Genomic DNA, 26,422 nt, shown 5'->3' with positions numbered 1-26,422 from the left:
ATATAAGATCACCACTAGACGCTATCCTAGCCTATTCCTGTCTCACTGATGATCACTCTCTGTTCCTCTCTGTTCCTCCTACCTAGGTTTAGGCTACAGCATGATCAAAAATTGGGAGCATGCACAGTTCCCGGAGCTGGGTAGGACACTTGTCCTACCCAGTGAACGACCGTGAGTTACCCAATGAACGACTGTGAATAGCTGGAGCTGAGGAAGAAGACAGTACGCCAGTTCACAGTGTGAACTGGCTTACTGTCTTCATCCTCAACTCTGGCTATTATAGGCAAGCACAGGCTGCATGTACATTGGTGTTTCCTCACTGCAACCTGGGAGACACCCTTGTGTCGGCACATAACTGGGATGCTGGTCCAGAACAGGGTTTTTACGAATATGACAAATATTTGCATACCGCTTTTCAAAAATCAAACAAAAAAACCCTTTTCAAAAAAGGTCCCAAAGCAGTAGAACATAGAAATAAAATAAAATAAAATAAAATGGCTCCCCATTACCAAAGGGCTCACAATCTAAAAAAAGAAACATATGATAGACACCAGCAACAGTCACTGGAGGGATGCTGAACTGAGGATGGATAGATAGGGCTAGTTTTTGGTACACAGGCATTCAAAAATACATGTACACGCATATGTTGTCTACACTGCTGCATAGAACACCATTGTAACATGGGTTGACATGCAGAAGCTGCATGTGTTGCTAATATCTACAGCTCTCCCAAGGACTCAGTTGCATTTTTCAGATGTATCTCTTGATATTCTTCCCTCTTCCCCTCTGCTCTCTCCAACTGTCAGGTTACAAAGCTTCTTGGGGAAGACCTGCACGTACCATACACAGTTCCAAAGGCACTGTGTAAACAGCTGTACGTTTGCAATATAGAAGTCCTCCAGCATATCATTCCTATGCGGACAGGTTCAAATGATATGGCCGGCAGTACCCATGAAGAAGAAGGGGGTGCCCCAAGAGTATGCCTGTTGGGACATCTTCCTGGCACGCCCCTTGATTGTATGTTGGGGCTGTTACATAGGAAGATAGCAAGGTGCCTTCTACTGAGTCAGACCATTGGTCCAGCTAGCTCAGTATTGTCTACACGGAGACAGGCAGCAACTTCTCCAAGGTTGCTGGCAGGAGTCTCTCTCAGCCCTATCTGGAAATGCCAGAGAGGGAACTTGGGACTTCCTGCATGCAAGCAAGCAGATGCTCTTCCCAGAGTGGCCCCATCCCCCAAAAGGAATATCTTGCAGTGCCCTCATGTGGTCTGCCATTCAAAAGCAAACCAGGGTGGACCCTGCTTAGCAAAGGGGACAATTCACGCTTGCTACCACAAGGCCAGCTCTCCTCCCATCTGTTCACCTGAATGCCCCCTAAACATACAGTGAGGGAAATAAGGATTTGATCCCCTGCTGATTTTGTCCGTTTGCCCTCTGACACAGAAATGACCAGGCTATAATTGGAATGGTAGGTTTATTGTAGATGTGAGAGACAGAATAACAACAAACAAACCCTCAAAAGCCCAGTGCCCAAAAGTCAGCGATGGATTTGCATTGTAGTGAGGGAAATAAGTATTCAATCCCTTCACAAAAGATGTCGTAGTACTTGGTGGCAAAACCCTTGTTGTCAATCACAGAGGTCAAAAGTTTCTTGTAGTTGGCCACCAGGTTTTCACACAACCCAGGAGGGATGTTGTCCCACTCCTCTTTGCAGATCCTCTCCAAGTCAGAAAGGTTTCGAGGCTGATGTTTGGCAACCCGTACCTTCAGCTCCCTCCACAGATTTTCTATGGGATTAAGGTCTGGAGACTGGCTGGGCCACTCCAGGACCTTCATGTGCTTCTTCTTGAGCCACTCCTTTGTTGCCTTGGCTGTGTGTTTTGGGTCACTGTCATGCTGGAATACCCATCCACGACCCATTCTCAATGCCCTGGCTGAGGGAAGGAGGTGCTCACCCAAGATCTGACGGTATATGGTCCTGTCCATCGTCCCTTCGATGCGGTGAAGGTGTCCTGTCCCCTTAGCAGAAAAATACCCCCAAAGCATAATGTGTCCACCTCCATGTTTGACGGTGGGGATGGTGTTCTTGGGCTCATAGGCAGCATTCCTCCTCCTCCACACACGGCGAGTTGAGTTGATGCCAAAGAGCTCGATTTTGGTCTCATCTGACCACAACACTTTCGCCCAGTTCTCCTCTGGATCATTCAGATGTGCATTGGCAAACTGCAGACGGGCCTGTACATGTGCTGCCTTGAGCAGGGGTAGGGATGTGCACGGTCCGGAGCAGTCCGGACCGGCACCGAAGGGGGGCCTTTCTTTAAGGGCGGGGAGGACTTGCTTACCCCTCCCGCCTCTTTGCCCCCTCCAGCACCCGTATTTAACAGACAAACGGGGCGCTGGAAGCCAGCCGCCCCCGCCGCCCCCCCCCACCGCGAGCAGATTTACCCTTCAAAGCAGCCAATACCCCTGCTGTCGCCCGCCAGCCCTCCCTCCCTCCCTCCCAGCTGCCCGCCCGCCCGCCCGAGGACTCACCCAATGCTTTAGAAAAAACGAGAGGAGCTACCGGACGGAGCTCCTCTTGTTACGAAGGCCTGCTGCATACTGAAGGTGCTTTGCGCGTGCGCGCATGCGCGCGGCACAAAGCACACCGATCGCCGGAGGCCCGGTCTACCCGGCCCGGCAGGTAGACCGGGCCTCCGGCGATCAGCGTGCTTTGTGGCGCGCGCATGCGCGCGCTCGCAAAGTACCTTCAGTATGCAGCAGGCCTTCGTAACGAGAGGAGCTCCGTCCGGTAGCTCCTCTCGTTTTTTCTAAAGCATTGGGTGAGTCCTAGGGCCCAGACCGAGGGAGATTGACAGTTGTTTTGTGTTTCTTCCATTTGCGAGTTATCGTGCCAACTGTAGTCACCTTCTCACCAAGCTGCTTGGCGATAGTCTTGTAGCCCAGTCCAGCCTTGTGCAGGTCTACAACCTTGTCCCTGACATCCTTCGACAGCTCTTTGGTCTTGGGCATGGTGGTGAGTTTGGAAGCTGAGTGATTGCTTGCTTCTATGGACAGGTGTCTTTTATACAGGTACTGTAACAAGCTGGGATTAGGAGCACTCCCTTACAGAGGGTGTTCCTCATCTCAGCTCGTTACCTGCATATAGTGAAAAGACACCTGGGAGCCTGAAATCTTGCTAGTTGATAGGGGACCGAATACTTATTTCCCTCACTACAATGCAAATCCATCGCTGACTTTTGGGCACTGGGCTTTTGAGGGTTTGTTTGTTGTTATTCTGTCTCTCACAGCTACAATAAACCTACCATTCCAATTATAGCCTGGTCATTTCTGTGTCAGAGGGCAAACGGACAAAATCAGCAGGGGATCAAATACTTATTTCCCTCACTGTATGCTAGAAATACTTGCTTTAAAAAGTACTTGGGAGTCAGTGTTTAGGTGCCATTCAGATGAGCAGCTCCTGCACACAACCAAGGAATGCAGCAGGATGCCTGTGGAAGACATCCCTTCTTCATGTCTGCTGCTGGCTGTATTGTTTGAGTTGGTCCCATATGAAGGCTTCCAGCATTCTTTGGCTAGGAATTATGGGAGTTGTAGTCAACAACAGCCGAGAATCCCTGTTACTGGGAACACTTGTACCTGTGTCTTCTAACCCTAAACTCACATACAAATTGTACTGGGCTTTCAACTCCCATGAACGACAGGTGGGCTTATTTCAGAGTTCTGCATTTCATGTTCAAGTCCTCTATCACTCGCTGCAGGACTGTTTGCAAGATCACCCAAGATAGGACTGTTACTCTTTAATTCAATTTAACCTCCTTTATGGAGCTGTAAGTAAATGCTAGCACTTGTGAAAACCCCTTGTGGCATATTGATTTTAAATCATAGTTGGGGGAAAAACACACCAATAAAAAGACTGGTCTAAAAATAGATTTAAATCAAGTTTCCCATTTTGTAATCTATGCATTTCCTGAACAACAATGTATACCCATTGTCTGCTCTAACAATTAAAAAATATTTGCTTATAAGTAAATAAACTTTTATATGATTTAGGAGCATAATCAAGTCCAAATGCCTTTGGCCTTACAGATCTGGATCTTCTTGGAGACAAGGGGGCAGTTGTGCGATTAAAGGATTGCTGCTTGGCTCTCCAAAATAGATCACTGACTTGAAGACAACGGACATAACTAGCACAGAGTTAGGCATGCTGGCAGAGTGCCCAGAACTTTTTCCAGAAGCAATGTTGGGAATTATTGGGCAAAGGAGCATTTATTTCTCCATGAGAGGGAAAGTAAAAAGGTCCATACTACTTAGTGGATAGTCGTAAGTATTAATAATTTGGCACAACAAAAACATATTTTATACATAGACCACACTTTAATTATGTAGTCAGGGCAGTATACAAAAATAAAGGGCACACAAGAACACAGAATTTGCCACTGTTAGGATAAAACAGTAGTAAAACCAGCAGTTGGAGGCTGTCATCTGGTGAAACATTATACATGCAGGCTGGAGCATAATGTTTGCAGTTGCACAGGAGTGCTGTTTCACAAGTGCAAAAACTGCACAAATGGAGCTCTGCACCAGTGAGATCGTTATACAGAGTCAGAATGACCTCACTGGCATGAAACTCTGCAATCTTTATGCTTGCACAACTGTGCAAACATTCCATTCCAACCATATGCATAGTGTTGCATAGCATAGCGTTGTCCCTTGCTAACTGAACAAAAGAAGCACCTTTTAAAAGTGGTGGTTCTCTTTACTGAGCAGGGGGAGAGCAACTGGCCCTATCCATCCCCAGCACAGCATCCCTCCAGTGGCTGTTCCTGATGTCTATCTTAGGTTTATTTTTTTAGATGGTGAGCCCTTTGGGGACAGGGAACCATTTTTATCTATCTATCTATCTATCTATCTATCTATCTATCTATCTGTAAACCACTTTGGGAACTTTTGTTGAAAGGCAGTATATAAATATTCGTTGCATAAAAATATTCATTGTAATATGTCAGTGAATATTTATAAAACCATAAAGGGCCTCAGGGAATTTTAGAAGTCTTCAGCTGGCTGGCACCAAAGAGAGCAATGTAAGTACCAGGTGAGTTTTCCTGGAAAAGCAATTCAACAAAGGGGGCCACCACCAAGAAGGTCCTCTCTCCAGTCACCATCCACCTCACCTCAGATGTGGGGGGGGCACCCTGAGGAGCCTCTGAAGTCTGTCACAGTTCACTGGGAATGTTGTTGTGGGTGAAGGCAGTCCTTCAGGTATGCTGGCTTTGTCTAGCTTTCAAGAGTCAGTACCAGGACTTTGAAATGTGTTCAGAAACAAACCAGGAGCCAGTGAAGTTCTTTAAACACTGGCGAGATCTCTTCCCAATTCCTGACCTGGTTAGTAATCTAGCAGTTATATTTTCAACCAATCACCATTCCCTGACATTCTTCAAAAGGTAGTCTTACAACTCATTCCAGCTGTCAAGTCTGGAAGTTACCAGAGTGTAAACAATTGTGTTTACAACCGTCTCTCTTTGTCCAGAAGAAGTTGCACCGGTCTAAGCAGATGAATGGGATCCTTACTGCCATCCCTCAGCGCCATCCTGAATGGCATTAAGGGATGTTGTTGGACAGGTTAGTAACCACTGCCTTAAAGGAGAACGCAATCCCATCCAGAACACCATCATTCTGAGCAGACGAATCCACAGCACCTTCATCTTGTCAGGACTGAGCCTCAACTTATATACAACCAATAATGTTTATTATGCTTGACCTGAAGTCATTTTTTCGCCTTTTAAACAAAAAGGCTTTAATTCAGTGTATTTGACATAAGGCCACAAATGTGGTTCTGAGAGATAAATATAGAATTTAACATGCTGGTTTATATGCAATTCAGATTTCATTAACAATCCACTTTTTAAAAAGCGACACTTAATAGAATGGATTTGTTTATCCCCCCCGGCCCCCAATGCCTTGCAGTGAACTGCTATAGAAGCAAATGTTTCTATTAAGGCTTCAAGGCTTTAACTATCTGTTTCCATGATCATAAACATGCATGGCAATTTATTCAGGGTTATCAGCCAGCCATCTAGATGGGGAGTCTATTCCATCCCTTTTGGGCTGCTAGTCGTTGCTCATGGTTTTAGGTAATTTTTCTCATTGCCCTCTGGTTTGGGCTCAGGTCTAGATTGTGCTAAAGGTTATGAACTTCCCCACCAACACCCACCACATGCCCAAAGATAAACACTTACTTGACTTTGGCAGCCTCAGGCACGTCTTTTAGCTCTTCATGCAGGTTGAGGACTTTGGGGTATTTCTTTTCTACGATTGTGATGAGATAGTGCAACAGGGTAATGCTCCTACAATAAAACGGGTTGCATTATATAACAGCCATGGATTTCAACAAACTTTTGTTTTTGTTTTTTAATTCAGGATTGAAAAATTACAACTTTGTGGCAACAGTAGCTGAACGGTTTAGTGAGGAGGATCCATCAAAAGCAACTTGTCGAATGGTTAAACCAGTTTCACGGAACAGAGAAAGATGAGCAACAGCTCTGCATAGTGTGCAATAGCATGATGGACAGAACTTTTGATACAGGTAGGAATTAACACTCTGGCAGCACAACACACAACGGCAAGCCTTTCCGCACTTTGGAGGCATTCTGGAGCATCTGTGCAAGGATACAAACAAACTGAAAGATGGGCTTGCAAGTTACATAGAGGCCTTGACCCAAATATTACAGCCACCTTAAGTGGCACAGCCGGGAAATGCTTGACTAAGAAGCAGAAAGTTGCTGGTTCGAATCCCCGCTGGTACTATATATGGGGTAGCAGTGACATAGGAAGATGCTGAAATGCATCATCTCATACTGCGCGGGAGATGGCAATGGTCAACCCCTCCTGCATTCTACCAAAGACAACCACAGGGCGCTGTGGGCGTCTGGAGTCAAAATCGACTTGACGGCACACTTTACCTATTTATACTTCTATACCGCCTGATATGCGTATCCCTAGGCGGTATACATAATTTAAAATACATCACATGTAAAAACAGAACAATTAAAATAATTTTACAGAATAAGAACAAAATTAAACCGCTTAAATTTAATTTTAACTAAAAGCCTGAGAAAACAGGTGCGTCTTGAGGTTATTTTAAAAAGCAATCAGAAATGGAGAAGTTTTTGTTTTGACAGGAAGTGTATCCCAGAGCCCTGGGGCGGCCACAGAGAAGGCCCGGCCCCAAGTCGCCACCAAATGAGCTGGTGGCAACAACCGTAACACATTATTAAGAATATTTATATACTGCTTCTCAACACAAGAAGTTCCCAGAGCAGTTCACACAGGAAAAGGAATAAGATAGTTCCCTGTCGCCATGTAAAAATAAAGGCTGGCACAGTGGAAATACTGGCGGAAATAAGGAAGGTTTTGCACACCTCTAATAGCTACAAAGGCTGCTACACAATTAAAAAATCTTAATAGCCTGATTAAATTTGCATATGGGAAACATAACAATTATGAACCAAACAGCACAATTCCATTGTTTTAATACAATGCCCACATGTATTGCAAGAGGCATCATCTTTAAAAGGCATTCTCTCTAGGGATGTGCACGAACCGGCTCAGAGGTCCTTTTACGGGCCTCTGAACCGGTTTGAATGTCCAGCGGTTCGGACGGTTCGAAGGTGGGGGGGATATCTTTAAGGACGGGGAGGGTGCTCTTACTCCTCCTGCCATATGTCCCCCACTGGCGCTGTCATTTAAAATGGTCTGGCGGGGCAGCCGCATACCCCCTTGCCACCCCAGTGCCTCCTCAGACCAGAAGTGCCCGGTGCACAGGGGTGGGGGTAAGAGCACCCTCCCCCGTCCTTAAAGATATCTCCCACACCTTCGAACCAGCAGGCGCCAGTTCCATGCACACCACTAATTCTCTCCTCTGTGAGAGGACACAGGGAATGCCTTTTAAGACAATACTTATGGTTATCCAGGAGCACCTTTTAGCCAATTAATGAGGGTTTTTAAAAAAATTCGATTACAGCTGTAGCTCTAATAGGAACCTTCTGTTACAAAAGTTGACACACAGAGCTTTACTGCTAAACCCTATTTCACACATCAGCTGGGACCTTTCTCCAAAGTGTTTGTTTCACAGTCCTTTGCAGGTATGAAATGTGCATCTGCAAAGAGCAGAATGTGGTTTCTCTTGCCTCGCCTTTCAGAAAAGGAGCCAGGAGACGCAAACACACAATGAAGCAGAAGCTGCTTACTTGTCAATGCTGGATTTTGTGTCCGCAATCTTGTTCAGGCTAGAAATTTTAAACCCGTAGGCGTTCCCTCTCTGACCTTTATTCATGTAGTTGCCAAAGGCCAGGACTACCTCCAGCAGCTGCTTCAGGCTCTTGCTCTGGAATACTTCCTTGGAAGCGGCAGAGATTGCTACAAGGGACAAGGAGGAAACATTGTTAGGTGCGGGGCCAAGAGGATTTCTGGGTAGAAAATGTGTCCGCTGCCAGCCACTGAGAAGAGTGCCAGCACAAAACAAGTGGTGGGGAAAAACAGGTACCATACACTGAGCTGCTCTTGTGGTAGCAAGCATGACTTGTCCCCTTAGCTAAGCAGGGTCTGCCCTGGTTGCATAAGAGTGGGAGACTTGATCTGTGAGAACTGAAAGAGATTCCCCTCAGGGGATGAAGCCGCTCTGGGGAGAGCATCTAGGTTCCAAGTCCCCTCCCGGGCAGCATCTCCAAGATAGGGCTGAGAGAGATTCCTGCCTGCAGCCTTGGAGAAGCCGCTGCCAGTCTGTGTAGACAATACTGAGCTAGATAGACCAATGGTCTGACTCAGTATATGGCAGCTGCCTATGTTCCTATGTTGTCTACACAGACTAGCAGTGGCTTCTTCAAGGTTGCAGGCAGGAATCTCTCTCAGCCCTATCTGGAGATGCCAGGGAGGGAACTTGGAACCTTCTGCTCTTCCCAGAGCAGCTCCATCCGTTAAAAAGACACAGACTGGCAGTAGCTTCTCCAAGGTTACAAGCAGGAGTCTCTCTCAGTGCTATCTGGAGATGCCAGGGAGGGAAACAGATAAGCAAAGGGTAGTTTTGGGACCCCTTATTTTGCTTCCCCACCCTGCTGCCCCAGATTTCAAGTTCTCAGAGAACTTTTAGCTCAGGCTTAATTATTTTCTATTAACTTATGAAGAACGTAATGTACAAAACAGGAGTGGACTGACCCCTGAAACACCAGGTTCTCACTGCTCAGATAGACTACTCCTACTGTTTTTCAGTGAGCAGCCCACAAGCTGTTGTGCAAAAACAAAACTCTTCCAGTGGCTGTTGTCCAATGACACACCTCTCCGATTTTCATCACCCTCACCAACAATATTAATTGTGGTCAAATGCAGTCCAGGCACAGGAGTCAACAAGAAGCTGAAAGGGTGCCTCTCTGCCTGGTCTGCTGCCCTCACTGTTGTTTGTTTATTACTGCTAGTCAATGACCGAAATAAAGATATCTCTCTCTGTCTCTTTCTGTATCTATCTATCTATCTATCTATCTATCTATCTATCTATCTATCTATCTATCTATCTATCTATCTCTATATATATCAGGGATTCTCAACGCTGGGTCCTCAGATGTTATTGGACTTCAACTGGCCTTTCGTTGGGGATTATGGGAGTTGAAGTCCAATAACATCTGGGGACCCAACGCTGAGAATCCCTGATCTATCTGATGCCCTCATTAAGCCTCTGAACAGAGATCTGGTTTCACACCTGCTACCTTGAAAATATGTCCAAATGTTCTAAACCGAAAATAAAGCATGATGTAATTTAACATCTATTAAATAAACTGCCAATATCCTACGGGATTTTTGATGCTGGGGGGCAGGGAGATGGCTATTATCACATCACCCTCATCATGCTATTATTTTTAAGATGCAGTTTGTTTAAACTATTTTAAAACAGAATCTGAAAATCTTGCTTTGTGTAGGAAAGCTTAGACAAAGAGAAAACAAAATTTTTATATCATCACCACCACAAATACAATGAGTAATTTATATACTGCTTTTCAACAAAAAGTTCCCAAGGCGGTTTACATAAATATATTTTTAAAAATTATATGTAAAGAAATAAATAAAATGGCTCCTTTTCCCCAAAGGGCTCACAATCTAAAAAAGAAACAAAAGATAGACACCAGCAACAGTCACTGGAGGGATGCTGTGCAGGGGCTGGATAGGGCCAGTTGCTCTCCCCCTGCTCAATAAAGAGAAACACCACTTTAAAAAGGTGCCTCTTTGCTCAGTTAGGAGGGGGAACTGACCACCAGCACCAGCACCACCACCCAAACCACACCACACACACACCACTCCACTTACCATCCACTTTGGGTTTAACTTCACCAACTCGCTCAGCAAACTTTTTTTTAAAGTACAAGGACTGCAGCCTTTGCTGGTAATGATTTATCCTGCAAGAGAGAACTGACATCTAGTAGGGAGCTAGCAAAAGGTTTGACAAAAAACATGAAGTCTTGGGTTTATACTGCAGGCTGAAAGATAAAATGTCCCCCCCGACCCCCCGGCTCCTTGCCATTTCAGTGGTGAGGAAGGGAATTCATTAGGGCTCTAGCCACTCCCCCTTTTTAAAAATTCCCGCTACCTGATGCAGCATCGTTCTGACAGGGGCTTCTGGGTTAAAACAAAATGGCTGTGGTCAGCTAGTGGCCCCAAGGAGGAACCCGGCTGCTACGGCCGTGGTGAGTTTTGCCCTGATGCTCCAAATTCCCATGCATCCCCAAAGCTAGGTTCCGCAGGCTTTTAATTAGAATCAAGTCGAAGAATTTGTTTTAATAACTTCTATGCTATTGTTTTGATTGTGTTTTGTGTGGATTTTAACCTGCAATTTTTATATTGTTTTTGAATTTTGCACACCGCCTAGAGATGTCTATATCGGGCGGTATAAAAATGTGATAGATAAATAAATAAATCAGTCTTGTCAGCCAGCCTGCGGAAGAGGTGGGCTGACCCAGAGCACCAAGCTAGCTAGTCGTGAGGAGAGAGCAGGGGCTGCCTGACCCTCGTTCCGACACCCTCCAGGAGAAGATGAATCAAGCTGAAGCCAAGAGGAGTCCTGAGATTGGGAGTCTTGAATGCCAGTGAGTCGGGAAGATGGGAGAGTGGGTGGTTGCCCCGTCAACAGCCCCCTTCCTCAGCAGCCTGGAGACAAATACCCCACCCTTGTTCTACTGCAGAGGCTCCCAACCTGTGGTTTTCCAGATGATGTTGAACTCCCATCACCCCCAGATTCAATTTATGGTGACTGGGGTTGATTTATTATTACTATTTTATTATTTATTTGATTACTATACTGCCCTTCCAAAAATGGCTCAGGGCGGTTTACACAGAGAAATGATAAGTAAATAAGATGGAACCCTGTCCCCAAAGGGCTCATAATCTAAAAAGAAACCTAAGATAGATACCAGCAACAGTCACTGGAGGTCCTGTGCTGGGGGTGGACAGGGCCAGTTATGATGGGAGTTGTAGTTCAGCAACATCTGGAGGAGGACCACAAGTTGTGAGCCACTGTTCTATTGGAACCAAGTCCTGGCTTTAGGCACAGAATACAAATGCATTTTCCTGGAGGTAGCCTGCTAAAAAAAAAAAAATCACCTGCTCATTTCAAAGAGGAACCTGTCGGCCTTGGCCATCCGATCCAGCTCATGCTTGTGTTCCTCCAGAAGATCAATGTCAGCTTTTTCAGGAACAAATTTTAAGAGCTAGAACAGAGAGGGGGAAATGGATCACTTTTAATGCTAGATAGCAGTGTTCATTTTTGAACTGCAGCCTCAAGACCCAGGTTTATTGGTTCTATTGCAGTGGTTATCAAACCTGGCTTCCCAGACTTTGTTGGACTGCAACTCCCATCATCCCCAGTCACAATGGCCAAATGGATGATGGGAGTTGTAGTCCAAAATCTGGGGACCCAAGGTCGAGATTCCCTGGCTCAGCCCAAGAAGAGATTCCCTCTGCCCTCCTCATCCAGTTTGGGTTGAGCAACTTGCAGTTAGCTGTACATCTGCAATAGTTCTTCTAACTTCTGGGTGATTAACAGGGAGCTTTCCAGTATTTTATTATTATTATTTTATTATTACTTTACATTTATATCCCGCTCTTCCTCCAAGGAGCCCAGAGCGGTGTACTAGATACTTAAGTTTCTCTTTCACAACAACCCTGTGAAGTAGGCTAGGCTGAGAGAGAAGTGACTGGCCCAGAGTCACCCAGCTAGTCTCATGGCTGAATGGGGATTTGAACTCGGGCCTCCCCGGTCTTAGTCCAGCACTCTAACCACTACACCACGCTGGCTCTCGTGTGTGTGTGTGTGTGTGTGTGTGTGTGTGGAGAGAGAGAGAATTGAGGATTAGGTGGAGTGAGGGACATGGAAAAATAGCCATGCAGAGAGAGAATGGTGATCCAAACCCTTGTGAGGCACAAAAATCTTGATTACTAGAAGCCCGGCACACTTCTGGATTCTCAATTGAAGCCAACATTCCATGGGTTTCCCAGAAATTCTCTTTAAACAAAGAAATTAGAGTGCACTTACTTAATGAACCATAAACCACCTGTCTCACACACCTGTTCAAGCATGTCTTTCGGCAGGTCCTCTTGCTCATCCATTGTCAAAATGGCACGCTTGATTTCATCGTTAGATAACTTCAGCCTGGAAAGGAAGCAACAGGAACGTTCCGTTATGAATTGCACAGCAGGCAATGATGCAAGAGCAAGACAACCTTGGGTCAAGCCCCAACTTTGATCTTAGGTAAAGCCACTTTCTTCAGTACTACATATTGCAAGGAAGCGTATAGCCGGAAGAGTCAGTCAAGGGATAAATTGAGAAAGCAACATGAAACAGCAGAAAAGCAGAAGGAGACCAAGAGCACACAACAGCAGCTTGCTGGGCCAGCTCAATACAAAGGGAACAGCTACAGTAAGAAAATGTTTGGAAAGGAGGAAAGCACACTTATTCAAGGGTACAGCAGGACACAACTTCTTATTGGCTCTGTGCCTACTGCCTAATGCAGCAAAGCACATCCGGCACCTGAATACGGCTGGAAGGAAAATGTCAGACACCTGCAACTCTGGCCAGCTGCTGATTGGATGGGCAGCAACAGCCAGCTATCCAATTCCCCCTTCCCCACAAACAGCTTCGCCAATGACTCACAGTGGAATTTTGGCCGCAGTACCAATAAGGTACGCAACAATTCTTAAACTCACCTGGTTTTATCAGTCATTCTGGGGAGTCTGCTGCGACTTCTCTCCCTCTTACACACGTTCTCCAAGATTAAATTCATGGGGTCCTGCCTCACTTGGATACACATAAAACCCAGAGACCACCCCAGGCATAGAAATGACTAATTCGGGCACAGTATGTTGCAGGAGAGTCTGTACATTGTACCAGACGCTGCCTCCCACCTGCTGTTCAGGCTGGAGCGAGAGAATCAGCTCAGTGTCAGCCTGAGTGTCATCTGGTTTCCAGGGAGGCGCCCACCACTTGCACTTGAGGCTTGGAAGGGAGGAAAAGCCCACGTGCACACACATCCTCTGATGAACATGCCCTCAGAGAGTTCCTGAATGTATTCTGGGGAGCGAGGAGGGAAGGGGGAGAGCGAGACGTCCCCCTGTGCCAAAACAGAACTCCCCCGACTACATGACGGGAAAGGAGCCAGCAAAAGCTGTAAGCCCGTCCAGAAAACCACAATTATCATCTTTGTTGGCAGTAGCTGCTGATTGCAGACCGTCTGAGGGTGGAACTGGGTCACTGTATTGGCTGTCGCAAAGATTTAAACCCTGGAATTTGTTAATGGGAGTTGACGGTCTGCAAGGGTTGGTGAACGGAGGCTATTTGGTGCAGCCTTGGAAAAATGAAGAGATGACTTCATGGCTGTGGAAGGAAGGGGGAATGCAGGAACAAGCACTGAGGTGGAGGAACACACTTTTGGGGGGTATGGACCTCCCCCCCCAAATTCATGCCAGAGATAGAGGTTTGATAGCTTGCAGAATTAAATGAGATCAAGTCAACCACAAGCACGAATTGTCCCATTTGCTAAGCAGGTCCATCCTGGTTTGAATTTAGATGGGAGATTATCTCTGTGAGCACTATAAGCAATTCCCCTTAGGGGATGGAACCGCTCTTGGCACCTTCCTGCTTGCATGCTGAAGGTTCCAAGTTCCCTCCCTGGCAGCATCTCCAAGATAAGGCTGAGAGAGACTCCTGCCTGCAACCTTGGAGAAGCCGCTGCCAGTCTGTGTAGACAATACTGTGCTAGATGGACCAATGGTCTGACTCAGTATACGGCAGCTCCTTATGCTCCTATGACCTCAATTCCTAATCACAAATACAGCTAATAGTATGTATGTATGTGTGTGTGTGTGCATATATATATATATATATATATATATATATATATATAGAGAGAGAGAGAGAGAGAGAGAGAGAGAGAGAGAGAGAGAGAGAGAGTAAGTATACAGCTAATTGTATAACGGTGGTACATATGCTGGTAACTCTAGGCTGGATTACTGCATGCACTCTATGTGGGGCTGCCTTTCTACGTAGTTCGGAAACTAAAATCCCCATTCAGCCATGAAACTAGCTGGGTGACTCTGGGCCAGTCACTTCTCTCTCAGCCTAACCTACTTCACAGGGTTGTTGTGAGGAGAAACTCAAGTATGTAGTACACCGCTCTGGGCTCCGTGGAGGAAGAGCGGGATATAAATGTAATAATAATAATAATTATTATTATTATAATAACTACAGTTGGTCCAGAATGTGGCAGACAGGTTGGCCTCTGGGTCATCTAGCCTGATACGCTGCTGATACGTTTCTCGGCAAAATACAAGGTGCTGATTATAACCTATAAAGCCCTAAACAGCTTAGGCCCTGGGTATTTAAGAGAACATCTTTTTTGCCATGAGTCCCACCACCTGTTAAGATAATCTGGAGAGGTTCGTCTGTGGTTACCGCCGACTTGTTTGGCGGCTACTTGGGAACGGGCCTTCTCCGTTGCAGCCCCTGGACTTTGGAATGCACTCCCTGTTGAAATGAGAGCCTCCCCATCTCTGGCAACTTTTAAAAAGGCCCTGAAAACACAGGCTTTTAATTAGATGTATGGTTTTAAATGATTTTAATGTTAATGATGTTAATGTTTAAATGATTTTAATTCGTTTAATTGATTTCATTTTGATTGTAATTAATTAATTTTAATTGTTTTTGTTCTGATGTAAACCACTCTGAGCCAGTATTGTAAGGGCGGTATAAAACCAACCAAGCAACCAACCAACCACACCCCAACTTCAGCAGAAGGTGTGGCAATCAGTGGTGGGGCCCACAAATGCATGGATGCCAGCCGGCAGGACCCCACACACTTTCCACTCTCCGCGTGGACACAAGGTGGGAACAGTTCTAGGCTTCCCTTATTGAGGCCTGGGCAGAGGCGTATCTAGAGAAAATAGTGCCTAGGGCAAGCACTGAAATTGCGCCCCCTGTCCAAACATCTGACACCTATCTTTCAGATTACTTTACCATAATATTAGCTGAAAAATACAAGTCAAGCTTGTTAATCTTTTAATATTTCAAAAACTATTTAGCCGTAGACATAGCCAGACCAAAAAATGCTGGAAAACGACAAATTTCAGTATGCTGGGACTCATGAAATACCCAAATACTATGTGGAGGTGTACTTGGAAAACTAAACAGAAGTACCTGTTCTAATTCTCTACTATGCATTGTAGCATCACTATTACATAAGTTTTAAAAATAAATGGAGAATTTGACTTTTCCCAGATATTCTGAAAATAATTAAAGGATATGCAGAGTAAACTGTGTCACTGCTTGGAATATATTCTAGTATTTCAGAAAGACTGTTAAAATGGGAGAAAGAGAGCAAGAAACTCTCAATGGGCCTTAATATTAAGGATTTCACACTGATTCAAAGACAAACTCACCATTAATAGCCCTATTATTAAGATATCACATTTAACTCACTTATCACAAGAAGCAAAGTAAGAGCAATTGAATACAATCCTAGCTCATAAGCTTCAGCTCAGTATTCACAAGCCCTGTTTCTCTGTACATAGTGCCATAGTGTATATGTGTACAGTGACTTATATTAAATTAAAATTCTTTTTACCTGTAGCCCCTTCGGGGGGGCTTCCTAAAGGCCAGGGGGGGCCTGCAAAAGTTCCCCCTCCCCCCAACCAGCCTCTTAATTCACCGCTGCAGCCCATCCCGGGCTGAGGACCTTGCAGGGACCATCTGAGCATGTGCGGTGGCCATTTTTAAAAATAAACTTTTAAAATAAAATGTCCGCTGAAAACAAAATGGCCACCGCTCATGCTCAATTGGCTTCTGCGAGGCCTGGCATGGCCTAGGGCCTCACAGAGGCCATTTGAGCATACATGGTGGCCATTTTGTTTTCAGTGGCCATTTTTTATTCTTTGTTTCATTTTTAAAAATGGCACCCCCCTTCAAGTGGCGCCCGGGGCACGTGCCCTGCCTGCCCTACCCTAGATACGCCCCTGGGTCAACACAGGCAGCAGAATGAGGAGGCAGACTGATGAGGGGGCAGAATGAATTGCACCACTTCAAGCAGCAGGTGGGGGAGATCACATTTTTCAGTGTTATCCCTATGTTAAAAAGTTCTGTGTAGCTAGAAAACCAACGGATTAGGTAAGGGGCTGGGATAGCACCAACCTCCCAGCTTTCTGTGTGCAGAGCATTATGTGGAGGAGCAATCAGAAATGGTATCCTTCCCCTGCAGCCTGAAATGGTATACTTCATTCTACTGTCTCATTCGGCTGAATGTCTAGATCCCGACTCATTTTGCTTACAGGGGAACTGGCCCGGCTGTTTTCATGTTTGTATTCCAGAAAGAGGGAGGAAGGACAAGTTTTTGGAAGTCCACCCCAGTCCAGAATGACTAGGATTTTCAAAGATGCATTCTGGAAGATGCTTTTGAAAGATTCTCGTTCAGAATGACTAGGATTTCAAAGAAGCGCAGTAGGTGATCTAAATGGCTTGGAACCAGGACCCCCAGGAGAGGGAGAGCGCCTTGCCCCCTATGTCTCTACCTGGACCTTGAAAACTTCTTCAGAGGTCCTGCTGTGAGTACCCTGCCAAATCTCACATATTGGAGCCAAACTGGATTCTACAATTAGGGCAGAGTCCATTATGGAGGTATCCAGCAACTATGTGGCCAGACTGGATCACTTTCCTGAGGATGTGGACAAGCTGTTTTGTACTGTGCATCCTACCACCTGCTCTCTGGACCCTTGCACAACTTGGTTTATCTTCTCTAAGAAGCAGATTGTCAGAGAAGGTCTGGTAAACATCATTAAATGCTTCTCTGAGGGAAGGTAGGATGTCTCCTAGTGTGCCAGCTGCATCCCTTTCTCAAGAAGGCAGATTTGGCCATGCCTAACCATGCCGTAGTCACGTCGCGACTGGATTACTGCAATGCACTCTATGTGGGGCTGCCCTTGAAGACTATTTGGAAACTTGGTGCTGAGTACAGCTGCCAGGGTGGTGTTGCTCCCAGGCTCTGTTCTCTTCTCTGTTGTTGCCCTCAGGCTCTGGAATGCTCTCCCAGTGGATGTCTGCTCTTTGACATCTGTGGCTGCTTTTAAAAAACAACTAGACCTTTTTATTTATTCAGAGAAGAGCTGGGTTTGTGGTAGCAAGCATAACTTGTCCCCTTAGCTAAGCAGGGTCTGCCCTGTTTGCATATGAATGAGAGACTAGAAGTGTGAGCACTGTCAGATATTCCCCTCAGGGGATGGAGCCACTCTGGGAAGAGCAGGAGGTTTCAAGTCCCCTCCCTGGCAGCATCTCAAAGATAGGGCTGAGAGAGATTCCTTCCTGCCTGCAACCTTGGAGAAGCCGCTGCCAGTCTGTGAAGACAATACTAAGCTAGATAGACCAACGGTCTGACTCAGTATAAGGCAGCTTCCTATACCAAGCTTTCCTGTTTATGTTTTTCTTTTTTATGGTAGTTGTGTTTTGGTGTTCTATGGATTTTAATGTTTAACTAATTTTACGGTTTTTAATGTGATTTTTATGAATTTTATTGTATTTGAACTTTTGTAAACCACCTTGGGATGCCTTATGAAAGGTGGTATTAAAACTGAGCAATAAAGAAAAATAAAGAAAGCCATATATGGTCAAGCTGCGTTTGCAAGAAGGAAAGTAATGGAACAGCAAAAATACTCCCCCTAGCATGAGGAGAAATCTAATATGACTTCACTGTGCAATCATTTTTCCCAGAGCAAGGGAGCCAGGCACAGAGATAAAATATCGAGCAAGGCAGAATCTCTTGGTGCTGCATGCCAGACAATATCTGGTTTGCTTTATGAATGTCTAGGATAAATAAGGAAGCTGAGCCAGGAATACTATTTATATGCAGAAGTCTTCCATTGACTGCATGAGACAGAAAATGGCATTTAAACATAATGCAAGTATGGCACATTGCCCTCCTATGCTAGAATACCGCAGAGACATTCTATTTCCCCCATGCACGTCCAGAGTTCAAGGTTAACCAACCCTGTGAGGTTGGTTAGCCTGAGAGAAAGCCTCTGGCCTTGGATCACCCAGTCGGATTCATGCTTGAACAGGGATTTGAACCTACAGCTTTTCTGCCCAAATGCCACTGACTTCCCATTACATCATAGGAACAGAGGAAGCTGCCTTATACCGAGCTCTTATTGTCCACACTGACTGGCAGCTGCTCAACAAGTTTTCAGGCAGGAATCTCTCCCAGTCCTGGAGATGCCAGGGAGTGAAACTTGGACCTGTGTAAAAGGCTAATTCCATGCTAGGGATCATTAGGAAGGGGATTGAAAATAAAATGTGAATATTACTATAATGCCCTTATACAAATCTATGGTGCGGCCATGTCTGGAATACTGCGTACAGCTTTGGTCACCGTATCTTAAGAAGGATATTGTGAGAACTGGGAAAGGTGCAGGAAAGGGCAACCAAAATGATCTGCCTGGAGCAGTTTCCTTATGAGGCTAGGCTACAGCATCTGGGGCTCTTTACCTTGGAAAAGAGGCGACTAAGGGGAGACGTGATTGAAGTGTATAAAACTATGCATGGAGTGGAGAGGGTGGGCAGAGAGAAACTTCTCTCCCTCTCTCACAACACTAGAACCATCTGTTACCCCACAAAACTGAAGGATGGGAAATTTAGGACCGACAAGAGGAAGTACTTTTTCACACAGCGAATAATTAATCTATGGAATTCTTTGCCAAGGGATGTGGTGATGGCCACCAGCTTGGATGGCTTTAAGACATATTCATGGTAGACAGGTCTATCAATGGCTACTAGTCAGAGGGCTATAGGCCACCTCCAGCCTCAAAGGCAGGCTGCCTCTGAGTACCAGTTGCAGGGGAGTAACAGCAGGAGAGAGGGCATGCCCTCAACTCCTGCCTGTAGGCTTCCAGCGGCATCTGGTGGGCCACTGTGTGAAACTGGATGCTGGACTAGATGGGCCTTGGGCCTGATCCAGAAGGACTGTTCTTATGACCTTCTGCATGCAAGCATATGCCCTGCCACTGAGCTATGGCCCCATCCCCTAAGGGGAATATCTTGCAGCAGACAGTGCTCACTTGCAGTCACCCATCCAAATGCAAACCAAGGCAGACCCTGCTTAGCAAAGTGACAATACATGCTCACTGCAAGACCAGTTCTTCTCTACCACCCTCTTGATTTCTGAGCATATTACACATTAACCTTTGTGGTTTGTACCAAGGGATTACAGTTGCATCTATAAGCCCAGAAGCTGCATACCAGCTTTGAAGAGGATAGTTACTCCACTAGGGTTAAATGAGGGTTTGAACTTTGCCATGGTTAACTGACTTTCATGCTGACAGGTGGCAGCTACCCAGCAGCAAAACTAGTTTACCAAAACGATTCTTGGCTGTTCAAGCTAGCGACTTCCCTAGCACTCCTTTGAAGAACCATTATGTTAGGGCTGGGCTTTTGATCATTCGGAAGAAACACTGTCACTTGACTAGCCAAATACTATCAAACATATTTAAAGCATTAACTTTAGTTTAAAAAAAAATACTCTAATCATTAACAAGCTTGCTACAGTGTTTGCCACTCAAAGCTATTTATACTAACCAATTAGTTAGCTGTTACTCGGTAACAATGAAAGTACAGTTGTTGTTTTCAAAGTTAATTGTTATAAAGCTTTAAAGTCTCTATAAATGTGAATGATACACGGAAGAGTTCTTTGGCTTGTATCCTGGAACACCAGGGTCAGCCTGCAGTTACAGAAAAATAAAAATTAACAGAGTGACTTTGGCCACTGCTCTCTTCTCCATTCCTGTCCAGAGACGACTGCAGGCCGCCAAGAGGAAAAGCTTTGCTATGCTGTCAGGTTTGTCCCCAACTGCTGCAGGCTATGGGTTGGGCAGCCCTTCAGCCCTTATTAACAAATTTATTATTATTATTATTATTATTATTATTATTATTATTATTATTATTATTACATTTATATCCCGCTCTTCCTCCAAGGAGCCCAGAGTGGTGTACTACATACTTAAGTTTCTCTTTCACAACAACCCTGTGAAGTAGGTTAGGCTGAGAGAGAAGCGACTGGCCCAGAATCACCCAGCAAGTATCCTGGCTGAATGGGGATTTGAACTCGGGCCTCCCCGGTCCTAGTCCAGCACTCTAACCACTACACCACGCTGGCTCTTACCATGAAATAAATAATGATATCACCATGAAATAAATAAATAAAGCAAGCTGCCACGAACACAACAGCTTTCTTGATGTCATGGAGTATTTGTCAGTGGTCAAATGATAGGTAACTGATAGGCAATATGTGACCAGTCAACTAACCAGCATGTCAGTCCCAAATTATGTAAGTATTTTCAAAGATGCAGGCAAGTTATGGAGAATGGGAGCAACAACGGGGTAAAGAAGCAATGAATCAAGTATTTTAGTGGACAATGTCGAACATGAGCCAGCAGAGTGATGTAGCTGCTAAAAAAGCGAATACAATTTTAGGCAGCATTAACAGAGGCAATAGTTTCCAGATCACAAGAAGTAGTTGTTCCACACTCTGTTCTGTGCTGATCAGACCTCACTTGGAATACTGGCTTACATTCTACACAGCACCCTGCTGACCCAAGAGCAGGGACCGGCTGATGAGTCGCACGGAACCAACGTGTGCACTCCACTCTTGGATTGGTGGGGCACTGCACAGAATGTAAACCACTGTACCCAATTCTGGGCACTGCATTTTCAAGACAAGGCTGATAAATTGGAATGGATTCAGAGGACATCAACAAAAAGGGTGAGGGGTCTGGAAACCGAGTCCCATGAAGAGCACTGAAGAAGATGGATCTATTATGTAGCCAGGAGAAGAGGGCAGGTATGACAGCTGACTTCAAACACCTGAAAGGCTTTCACACAGAAGACAGAGCTGATATATTCTCTGGGCTAGAACCAATGGATTGAAATTAAGGAAGCAGGTTTAGACTAGGCATGAGGAAGAATTTCCTAACAGTACAGGAGAACCTCATTATTTGCGGAACTGCTATCTGCGGTTCCATGTATCCACGGGGTGACTTCTTGACACCCATTTTCAGTATCCGCGAATACTAAGGGGTTAAAACCCATATATTCAGTTGCTAGAGGGCCAGAAGTGACTGCGGAGGTGACTTCCGGCACCATTTTGTCTTTAGGAAGCCAGGGAGAGACAGGAGGAGCCATTTTGTGACTCATGTTTGGGGTGGGGGGGGGACTTTCCCCTTCACGATTTTCCATGGTTTGTGTGTGTGTGTGTGTGGGGGGGCATTCCTGAGCACATGGGGGACCTGTGGAGCACACCAGAGTAAGTTCTGGCCCATTTGTTAAATAAAAATAAATAAAAATTTGGGGGGCTTTAAAAAGTTTTCCCCTCCACTCTGGAACCTAACCCCGCTTTCCTCATAAACCCAATGCCTCGTTACTCATGGTTCCATTACTTGCGGTAGTAGGCGAGGAACGGAACCCCTGTGAGTAACGAGCTTCTCCTCTACGTTGTTTGAAAGTGGTAGCACCTGCCTTGTGCAGTGGTGGGCTCTCTTCGCTGAAGGCCTCAAAAGCAGGATGCCTCTGAGTACCAGTTGCAGGGAGTAACAGCAGAAGAGAGGTCATGCCCTCAACTCCTGCTGTAGGCTTCCAGTGACATCTGGTGGACCACTGTGTGAACAGGCTAGATGGGCTGCCTTGGGCCTGATCCAGCAGGTCTGTTCTTATGTTCTTATGATTCCAATTGAGCCAGACCATTGGTCCATCTAGCTCAGTACGGTCTACACTGACTGGCACCGGTTCTCCAAGGATGCCCTCAACACCTGCTTGTGGCTTCCAGAGGCATCTGGTGGGCCACTGTGCGAAACAGGATGCTGTACTAGATGGGCCTTGGGCCTGATCCAGCAGGGCTGTTCTTATGTTCGTAAGGTTTTTCAAACAGTGGCTGGCCGGCCTTCTGTAAGTGATGCTGTAGCAGTTTCCTGCACTGAGCAGGAGCAATGGACTAGATAGAAGACCGCCAAGGTCGCTTTATGATTCTTATGGAGATCGCCCCATGGGAATGTACACACACACACACACACACGCCCATACATGTAGACAGGAATACTTGGTCAAAGAGTAAGTATTACAGGACAGCTTGCAGAGAAACAAACAAAGCCACAGAACAAAGGACTCCTTTGAAGAGGGGAAGAGATAACCGATACCTTGAGAGGAGAATATTGCAGTTCTGAGCTCTCCGACCATCTATTACTGAAAGCTCCTTGACTTTATGCCTGGAACTCAACGTGTCATCAAGGGCATCTTCTTTCTACAAGAAGCATGAAAAGAATCCGTTAATAAGCAGATGTGCGTTGACACCTTAGAATTTCCGACACATGCCAGTGTCCTTGGCATCAATCAAGAAGCTTTACTGAGGCAGACGATTAAAATCCAGAGCTTGCAACTGAAGTACAATCAGCTGTTTCATAAACCGGAATGTTCTTGGGAGAAGGGGGGGGAAACGCTATTGGTTACAAGTGTATAAATATTTACCCAGATGGAAAGATTTAAGAACCACAAGTGTGTGGACAGCGAGGAGCATGTAGAGGCTTTCCTAGACTATCACAATTTGTGTGTGCTATTTAGAGCTGTTTCACTAGCAGCTGGGGATACTGAAAAAAAGTGCCTTCAGAGTCTCCACGCCCTGAATTGCCATTGCTCAGTGCTTTACATGCAGGAGGTTCCAGGTTCAATCTCTGACATTTCCATTTAAATGGGGATCTCTGGTAGTTTTATTGGGAAAGGTCTCTCTCTTCCCAACAGTTTTGCGGTGCGACTATCCGGCAATGTAGACAATACTAGGAGAGATGGGGAAACATCATGTAAAGCGCTGCCATATTCAAAGTGGGACAGTGACATTAAGAACTATCTTATACAGAGTCAGGCTACTGTTCCATTGATCCCAGTATTGTCTACTACAAGGATTCCCAACCTTAGGTCCCCAGATGTTGCTGGAAAACTCCCATCCCCCCATCCCCAGTGGTTGACCATTGTAGCTGAGAATGAAGGGAGTTGTCGCCCATCAACATCTGGAAACGCAAGTCCAGGGAGTCCGGGCTTACTCCAGTCGGCACCAGTTGGAAGACAGAGTTCTTCCAAGCCCTGCTACCAGAAATCTTTTAACACAGTACACAACGGAGCGTTGTTCTCCAACACAACTGTCCTCCCATACTGTCCTTGTATTGTGTTGGAGTTGTGTTGGAATTGTTCTCCAACATAGCTATCCTCCCCTAACAATGGCAACGTTCTTCAAGGCTTTTGAGGTAGGGCCATAGCTTCATTATAGGGCGCACCATCTACATGCAGAAGGCCTCAGATTCAATTCCTAAGGGATTTCATCTGGGAAGACTTTTGAGTCCTTGGGAAGCTAGGAACATAGGAAGCTGTCTTCTACCGAGTCAGACCATTGGTTCATCTAGCTCAGTATTGTCTACCCAGACTGGCAGCGGCTTCTCCAAGGTTGCAGGCAGTAGTCAATCCCAGCCCTATCACCTATTCAAATGAAAAAAAATTCACGCTCACTACCACAAGACCAGGAACATGTAGGAACATAGGAAGCTGCCCTCTACTGAGTCAGACCATTGGTCCACCTAGCTCAGTATTGTCTACCCAGACTGGCAGCGGCTTTTCCAAGGTTGCAGGCAGGAGCCCCTCTCAGTCCTAGCTTGGAGATGCCAGGGAAGGAACTTGGAACCTTCTGCATGCAAGCAGGCAGGTGTTCTTCCTAGAGTGGCCCCATCCCCTAAGGGGAATATCTTACAGTGCTCACGCATGTAGTCTTCCATTCAAATGCAAACCAGGGCAGAGCCTGCTCAGCAAAGGGGACAATTCATGTTTGTTATCACAAGACCAGCTCTCCTCCCTTCGCTATTATCAGCCTGAGTAAACAACACTAGGTGAACCAATGGTCTGATTAAGGTAGCTGCATGTCTTGGCTGCAGGATTCCAGTTAAATTAAATACAATATTTATTTTAGGATTTTTGCCCCACTATCCAAATAGAGGAAGATGGGATAGAGCAGTGCCTCCCCTCCTAAGGAACACTTGCATTTAAAACCAAAACAAAAACTAGTTGGGGAAACTGCCTCAGCAATACAGACATACACTTTGGCATTTTTTTGCTACCACACAATTTTCATTTATTTTTTGCATGTGTTGCGGCTGGGCACAAAAAGCCCTAAGGGAGAAAGTCAGTCCCAAAAGCATTTAAAAATTCTGTTTTTGAAGCCAGCTCACTCCCTTATGCACCAGGAGAGACACATCCTTCCCAGTGCATTATTGGGCAAGTTGTCTCCAAAAGAGGGGAGTTTAAACTCCCCACTTTTGGAGCTGAGTCGGAGTGATCCAGTGCAGCACAACGGCCAACTCTGGGATAGAGCATGAAGAAGTTGAATGGGTTCAGTCACAATCACTATAAACTCCCAGGGTGCATTCTCTGGTACAACTGACAACTGCTTTGGAATCCTTTGCATTATATCTGAAGGGATGAAAATCCAGACGTGCGTAAGGTAAAGTGTGGTTGTCTTTGGCAGAATACAGGAGGGGTTGGCCAGTGCCATCTCCCTTGCAGTATGAGATGATGCCTTTCAGCACCTTCCTATATCAGCGAATGCAAAATGTAAATTTGCTTCTCCCTTCCAGTGCTTTAGTGACCTATGGACCTCACAGCTGCAAACATGCTATAGGCCATTTGCAAAAGTGTGCCTAAAGATTTGATGAATGGAGAGGAGGCATAAGTCACTAGCAGCCAAGCTAGAGGGTGACTCTAAACCTTAACACTGCAGGATCTGCTGAAAATACAGGTGTTTCATACTCTTGTTAGATCTCCTTCTATTGAGTGATCACTGCTCCGAATAAGCTGTTTCTTTGGGCCTCAAATATATACAAGGTTACATTTAAAACAGTTTTATCAGAGTCCATACAACACCTCCCCCCCCGATTATTGTTATTTTGCCGTGTCAGAGTCTGTTAGTTCCACCTTGTCCTCTGACCTTTTGCAAATTAATATAAGAGTCTGACATTTAGTTGCTCAAGCAAATATCAAGCAAGAATCACTGTAGATTTGGGCGGAAGCTCACTTACCTGTTTGGAGTTATTGTTCACAAAGAAGTCCTACCGCCAGAGCAGAAGCATGGGATAGGCAGGAAAAAAGCGTGCAGTTCAGTGGTCACAGCAAACACAAAAACAAAACAAAACAAAAACCACAAAACAAAACAGAGAAGAGAGTCAAAGCACAGTTGGGAAGGATATATAATTCAGTGGTGCTCTTTGCAAAACAACCCACACAGCACTCCGGATATACCAGCTGTGGTCATTCTAACGCAAACCAGGTGGCGTGCTACAGGAAAGAGATATTAGTGAAAGGGCACCAAAAGGGAGAAGCATGCAAAATCAGAGGCAGGCAAGGCAAGCTGTTTGTAAGTAAGGTGCAATTTCAAATGTGTTCGTGCACATTTGCACTAACACAGGCTGCAAAATGCAAACTGAACAAAGTGAGTAGAAGCCATTCTTGTGTTCCCCAAGGGCTTTTTTACCCAGTCCCAAGACAGTTTTGATTACAAATATTACAATGTTTTAGTGAGATGCACGGAACTGGTAACAGCAACATTGGAAGCTGCCTTCTACAGAGTCAAACTATTGGTACATCTTGCTCAGTATTCTCTACACTGACTGGCAGCAGTTTTTCCAAGGTTGCAGGCAGGAGTCCCTCCCAGCTTTATCTGGCGAGGTCACCAAAGGTTGATCCTGGGACCTTCTGCATGCAAAGCAGATGCTCTTTGAGCTACGACCCCATCCCCTTACGTGCAGGACAGGTGAGATTGCTGCTT

The 26,422-nt window shown here is 45.5% G+C and overlaps 1 protein-coding gene across 3 annotated transcripts in view; it reads right to left on the bottom strand.

Annotated features, from left to right (window-relative positions):
- Positions 1–26,422, bottom strand: part of DAAM1 (dishevelled associated activator of morphogenesis 1) — a 254,671-nt gene that overhangs the window by 19,142 nt on the left and 209,107 nt on the right. For 2 of the 3 annotated variants that reach the window (XM_053272446.1, XM_053272462.1), the window contains 7 exons: positions 25,677–25,706; positions 22,761–22,864; positions 12,609–12,693; positions 11,646–11,752; positions 10,356–10,444; positions 8,252–8,420; positions 6,242–6,349 (listed from right to left, as the gene is read on the bottom strand). In XM_053272446.1, coding sequence (XP_053128421.1) covers positions 6,242–6,349; positions 8,252–8,420; positions 10,356–10,444; positions 11,646–11,752; positions 12,609–12,693; positions 22,761–22,864; positions 25,677–25,706 — 692 coding nt within the window. The remainder of the gene's footprint in view (positions 1–6,241; positions 6,350–8,251; positions 8,421–10,355; positions 10,445–11,645; positions 11,753–12,608; positions 12,694–22,760; positions 22,865–25,676; positions 25,707–26,422) is intronic. The other variant, XM_053272455.1, reaches the window with a different exon arrangement.

The sequence above is a fragment of the Hemicordylus capensis genome, chromosome 1 (genome assembly GCF_027244095.1).
Source record: "Hemicordylus capensis ecotype Gifberg chromosome 1, rHemCap1.1.pri, whole genome shotgun sequence".
In the NCBI taxonomy this organism is placed as follows: domain Eukaryota; kingdom Metazoa; phylum Chordata; class Lepidosauria; order Squamata; family Cordylidae; genus Hemicordylus; species Hemicordylus capensis.
The sequence above is the reverse complement of the archived record's forward strand: the minus strand, read 5'-3'. Positions and strand labels throughout refer to the sequence as shown.